At 40.5% G+C, this 5,871-nt stretch overlaps 4 protein-coding genes across 5 annotated transcripts in view; 2 read left to right on the top strand and 2 right to left on the bottom strand.

Annotated features, from left to right (window-relative positions):
• The window catches only part of LOC108756401 (transmembrane protein 203), a 1,483-nt gene extending 533 nt beyond the window's left edge, over nt 1-950 (bottom strand). Inside the window, exon 1 of the mRNA XM_018500164.1 lies at nt 475-950. Within this exon, the coding sequence (XP_018355666.1) occupies nt 522-935 (414 nt within the window). The 5' untranslated portion in view covers nt 936-950 and the 3' untranslated portion in view covers nt 475-521. The remainder of the gene's footprint in view (nt 1-474) is intronic.
• A 59-nt stretch (nt 951-1,009) lies between these two features.
• LOC108756404 (ribonuclease P protein subunit p20-like) lies at nt 1,010-1,782 on the bottom strand. The gene is made up of 3 exons (XM_018500168.1): nt 1,566-1,782; nt 1,273-1,441; nt 1,010-1,204 (listed from the first exon to the last, which is right to left on the bottom strand). The coding sequence occupies exons 1-3, from the start codon at nt 1,731-1,733 to the stop codon at nt 1,089-1,091; spliced, it is 453 nt and encodes a 150-aa protein (XP_018355670.1). The 5' UTR covers nt 1,734-1,782; the 3' UTR covers nt 1,010-1,088.
• A 119-nt stretch (nt 1,783-1,901) lies between these two features.
• LOC108756403 (cleavage stimulation factor subunit 1) lies at nt 1,902-3,925 on the top strand. The gene is made up of 4 exons (XM_018500166.1): nt 1,902-2,067; nt 2,263-3,166; nt 3,283-3,376; nt 3,494-3,925. Exons 1-4 carry the CDS (start codon nt 1,997-1,999, stop codon nt 3,736-3,738), a joined length of 1,314 nt encoding a protein of 437 aa, XP_018355668.1. The 5' UTR covers nt 1,902-1,996; the 3' UTR covers nt 3,739-3,925.
• A 628-nt stretch (nt 3,926-4,553) lies between these two features.
• Nucleotides 4,554-5,871, top strand: part of LOC108756498 (chromosomal protein D1) — a 3,250-nt gene continuing 1,932 nt past the window's right edge. Inside the window, exon 1 of one of the 2 annotated variants that reach the window (XM_018500370.1) lies at nt 4,554-4,849. In XM_018500370.1, coding sequence (XP_018355872.1) covers nt 4,793-4,849 — 57 coding nt within the window. In that variant the 5' untranslated portion in view covers nt 4,554-4,792. The other variant, XM_018500369.1, reaches the window with a different exon arrangement.

The following is a 5,871-nucleotide window of genomic DNA, read 5'->3' as shown; positions in this document are numbered from 1 at the left end:
TTTCATTTTTTTCCTATTAATTATCATAAATAATAAAATCTTGTAAATAATTTGGAAATTAATAAAGAATTTAAGAATCATCCATCATAATATAAAATAATTTAAATATATAACAAAAAAATTAATGTTTGTTATTTTTCGTCAAAACTCTTATTATTAATATAAAACAACAGTTTGTGTCAATAAGTTTACATAATAAAATATTAATTCAAAGAATTATATTATTTTTTTATCAATATATTATTTTATCATTTTAATTAATATTCTTTTATCATGTATTATTATTCTTTTAAAAGAATATTTATTAAATTTGTATTGCATAATGTATTCAGGAATAACGTTATATTAAATAGAAAGATAAAAATATTTAGTAATATTTACAGAGAGAGAAAGATAAAATTTCTTAAATAATTTAATCTAAATAAATCTGACAAAATAGTATATATGTATAAGTATATTATATATCGTTCTCACAGATGATGACTCTGGAAGTAGTACACAGGAAAATTCTTCTATTTTTCTTAATGTAATTGACAAGCTCTGACAGCAATCAATTGCAGAAGAATGAATACAGGACTCAAAACTTCAGAATACTCCAACGTGCTTTGTCCAGAGAGCTTTTTACACAGAAGATACTTAAACACAAAAATTAATAATAATGATATTTGACTCCATAATGCTCGCAAAATGCCTGCTCTAATCATTCCTTCCATATACATTCTTATAAAAATAATAGCGCAAAAATACGTATTTAAACCATCTGCTACAAAGAGTGGCGAAAATACTTCCCACCATCCTGATGGTCCCAAAAATAACTGTTCATCTAATTTTAAAGCTAGCAAAACAGTGAAGAACAATAAGGCAAGTAAATTGATCCATATCTCAAAGATTGTTAAACCTAACCAATGAACCAGTTCATTTAAAGAAAAGATCATCGTAAAAAAATTATATAATTCTCTATAAACTATATTGAAATAATAATGTAGCTAATAATTCCATTCACTCTATCATACATATTCTGTTATTCACTCAATCTACACTCATTACTTAAACATATCGTTTTACAAAGTCTCAATATCAATTTGTTCTTATTTAGATCTCAGCACAGCCACTGGCACTCTCCTAATGACACGTATGTGTATAGAAGAGTTTTGCCTGTTATTTATCTCATCGTCCACATTGTCGTTTAATGCTTCTAGATCATCTGTAATTAACAAGACATTCTTATACTTTTGTTTTAATTTGATTATATGTATAGAAAAGTATACGTACCTACTAAAATAACGGTAGAGGTTTTAACATCAAGATCTAAAGTGTCATGATGAATTTCCTTCAATCGTAGAGCCAAGCTGGCTGCTTTGCACACAGCAGCACCGAGCCCATGAATGACCAGCTCAGAAGCACCTTTGTCGAGCAGTTTCTCGCATTTGTATAATTGTCCCTTTAAAATATTAACAAATATCTGAGAAAGTGCGACGACAGTTTCGAAACAAATGCGCATTCGTTTTGAATCTACAGCGAAGTTGCAACGATTGAAAGGTTATGATAACTTTTATACGAGCTACCTTGAAAGGTGTCTTGTTGTTCACATAGATATCTTTGTCACTTGTAGCGAACTTGAAGGCCTGCCGCTTTCGTAGAGCGTGTTCGTTCAACAATAATTTTTTGCGGTATGTACCCTTTTGTTCGGAGATGGTCTTATTTAATCCCGAATTGCTATCAATCTCGGCCATTGTGGAGTTTTACACAAATCACGTGGAACTCGCACTGACAACGGCGCGCATCGCTGATTGGTCGCGACTGCCTGAACTACCAATCAAACGGAAGTGATGCAGAGCACGAGCGTAAATGCGTGGGGTGACAACAACGCGACATAACCTGCAAAAAAGGCCGGGGTCATCGATTGATGGGCGGTTTAAAGTATTTTTTTTAAACGGTTCTAATTAAACTCGCCAACATTCAGTCACCTTCAGGGAACACGGCGGGCCAGAGCGCAATGAAAGAACCTGAGGCAGATCCGAAGAACATCATAAAAAGCAGGGAGCTGCTCTACAGATTGATGATCAGGTTGTTTATAATCGTCTCTTTTGCACGCTCTCTTTTGAATTTCGCTCCTTTATCATTAATATTCTCTATATAAAGCGCGATTTTTGTGTGAACGCCCAATGGCAAGTGTAATTTACAATTGTAGCTTCATCAGCAAGATAACAAAAGTAGGGCATGTGTAATGGATTATCAAGTAAGTTATGTTGAATATTTCAGTCAGCTGTTTTACGATGGCCATCAGACTCTAGCTGTCCAGCTATCCAATATGATACAGACGGATCCACCATGTCCACCCTCAGATCGACTGCTTCATTTAATGTTGATTGGTTCTGCTCATGAACCAGATCGTTCCAAGAAGGATAATAGCGCTAACTTATCCTCGTTTACATCGAGTTTTGACAACACTTTAGGTCCTGGATTAGACCTAGAATTTGAGACAGAAGCTCAGACTCAAGCTCCAGAACCAGCACAATATGAAACAGCGTACGTCACATCCCATAAAGGAAACTGCAGGGCTGGAGCTTTCTCAGCAGATGGTCAGCTGATAGCTACTGGTTCTGTAGATGCCTCGATCAAGATTTTAGATGTAGACAGAATGCTAGCCAAATCTGCACCAGAAGAGATTGCACCTGGAGATCAAACTGGAGGTCATCCAGTAATAAGAACTTTATACGATCACTTAGAAGAAGTAACATGTTTGGAGTTTCATCCCAGGGAGCCTATACTTGTATCTGGCAGTCGTGACTTCTCTGTGAAGTTGTTTGATTTTAGTAAAGCCAGCGTTAAAAAGGCTTTCAGGACCATCACAGATGCGGATCAAATTCGATGTCTATCTTTTCATCCAACCGGAGATTTTCTTATAGTTGGGACCAATCATCCAATAGTTAGATTATACGACGTAAATACTGCACAATGTTTTGTGTGTAGCATACCAAATCATCAGCATACAGCTGGAATAACTAGCATCAAGTATTCTCCAGATGCAAAGACTTATGTATCGGCAGGAAAAGACGGAAGCATCAAACTGTGGGATGGAGTATCAAATCGATGTGTAAACACTTTTGCAAAAGCGCATGATGGTTATGAAGTATGCTCAGTGACGTTCACAAGGAATGGCAAGGTAGTAATTCTGGCGATAACGTTGCACAAGATTTATACATGTAAATTGCCGATGGAAGCTTAGTGTTTTATTTCCCCATTTAATTTTGAGTAATCACATATAATTTTGGGTTCCAGTATATATTGTCCTCAGGAAAGGATTCCTTGATAAAGTTATGGGAATTATCTACTAGCAGATGTCTAATAGCGTATACAGGTGCCGGAACTACAGGTAAAAAGACTATAAATGTATTTTGACGTACTTGAAATATGTTCGGTGCGGTATGTCTTGTTAATGTTACAATAATACAATCACGAATATACGACTGACTAAACCGTTTTTCCACAGGTAGACAGGAACACAAGGCACAGGCGATCTTTAATCATACCGAAGACTATGTGTTGTTCCCTGATGAAGCCACTACCTCGTTGTGTGCATGGAATTCTCGTAACGCATCAAGAAAACAGTTATTGTCATTGGGTCATAACGGTCCTGTGAGGATGATCATACATTCACCAACCGCGCCTGCATTTTTAACATGCAGCGACGATTTCAGGGCGAGATTCTGGTTCCGAAGAATGCCAACGCATTAACGACTTACTGTTAAATCAACAGTTAAAAGCTTACTAATTGTGGAACTCTTTCTAATAATTTCTGTTTTACAGAATAGAGTAGGCGGAGCTAAAGACATTTAAGATCGGATATATCAATACGGTTACGAGAAAAAAAAAACAAAAAATAGGTATTACGTATTTATGCAATTTTCTATTTTATTTAGATTCTAAGCAAACAAAATTTATTTTACTTATGTCAAACTGTATAATATATAATTCTCAGATTAATTTCAACATTTATATGTTTCATGATGCGTAAACACAAAAAATTACATTTTTAATTCAAAGCAGCATATATAAATAATTAAAAAATCCTATATTGATTTCCTCTTATAATTCTATAAATCGAAAGAGAGATTATAACAGAACGACATATATATACATAAAACGATTTTGAAGCAGGTAAGTAAAGTAAGTACGCGTGCGCGATGTTAATTACAATTTAATACACGCCAGGGAAAATTATTTTTAAAATTGCTAATAGGGATCTATCCGAATCATCCTGGTTTTTTTAATTCTGCGACGGTATTCTATGCTGTACTTTTAATTATTCTAAACGAATGTTGCTCGAATTACAACGTAACAGCAAGTGCGATTCTACAAATTAAAAATTTTTTAATAAAAAATAGATGGGGAATCATATTGAATATTTAATTTAATTTTATTGTACACGATATATCGTAAGTTACGTAGAATCGCATTACTGCTGACGTAAACGAGCTTCGCCCTTTTACAATAAAAAAAAGGGAGGGAAAAAATCGACGAGCGTGCAGTGTGGAAATACCGTCGGCGAGGGCGAGAATCTCTGCATCGGGCTGATCGGGGTCGCGTGTGCGTCGCTACGCGCGTAGTTGATCGCGGCGGCGCAGGACGGCGCGCCGAACTCCCGCTCTGAGGTTTGACGAGGTGTCACGTGACCCACGCTAACCGCCATCTTTCCTTATCGTATAAACAGTGCGACCGGGCGCAGCGCGAATTCTCGCCGTGGAATCGTGGATTTCCCAGTGTTTTTGAGTGATTCACACGTGAAGAGATGTCTGACGCAAAGACGGAGACCAAGAACGACAACAACATCGAGGATGCGTCCAAGGTAAGCGGGCCGGCGGGTACGTCAGAAACACCTTCGTCAAGCCGAGTTTTCATGCCGTGAGCGGCGTGTGCGAGACGGCAGTGTGCTCCCCTCCCCCGCGAGTGCCGCGGTCGCGGGGACGCGTCCTTCCGCGCGTACTCCCGGGGCCCCCTCGGACGACGGCGACGGTCAGGCTGTCGTACACGCGCTTACGCTGTACGCTGTGTGGCGCGTCGTTACGACGCGGCCGCGCCATGTGGTGCGTCGGCACCACGGCGCCGCGCGCCTCCGACAGACCGACCGGTCGCCTCTGCCCTCCCATCCTGCTTGCTTGCTTTTCTTCCTTCCATCCAGCGAGAAATTTTTCGTAGCTGCGCCGTGCGTACGTACGCACGCACATTATCTCCCGTCGTCAGCAAAGATGGTGGATGTTTTTTTTTATCGCGCCGACTCGCGAAATCGGGGGAGAATCGCTCGCTCCGCGCTCTAATCTCTTTTCTTTGTCCCCCTCTTCTCTCTCTTTCTTTCTCTCGCTTGCTCCTGTTCGCTCGCACGCCATACATCTCGGCGCCGCGCGAAAAGGCGGGAAATCGGTCGCAACTCGCGGCGTCGCGCCAGGAACTTAGACAACACGATGGTCGTCATCAGCAGCGACGCCGCGTCCACGTCTCCGCGAGACGCCACCGCCGACGACCGGCCTGGAGTCGTGCTCGCTCGCTCGCACGCGCGCGCGCGCGCGCGCGCGCGAGGCGTAGAGACGTTGGAGACGATACAGGCGGGCGCACGGCAAAATGGCGGGAAACTTGAACACGACGTTAGAGTCTGGAGGATGGTTCAACGGTCCTCGATAATCTTATCACGTCGAACGTCGTAATTATCATGTCATGTCGCGTGGTGCCGTGCGCCCGTCACCCCGCGTCTTTGCAACTCACAATTCTCTCTCGGACGATCTCAAGACGTCAACGAGCGCGCGACTGCGTAAGCGTGATACGCGTATGTACACATATATACGTTTCTCGCGAAGAAATATGGATATACATGCA

Source organism: Trachymyrmex septentrionalis, unplaced genomic scaffold, assembly GCF_001594115.1.
Source record: "Trachymyrmex septentrionalis isolate Tsep2-gDNA-1 unplaced genomic scaffold, Tsep1.0 scaffold127, whole genome shotgun sequence".
Lineage (NCBI taxonomy): Eukaryota > Metazoa > Arthropoda > Insecta > Hymenoptera > Formicidae > Trachymyrmex > Trachymyrmex septentrionalis.
This window is presented reverse-complemented; position numbering and strand designations above follow the sequence as displayed.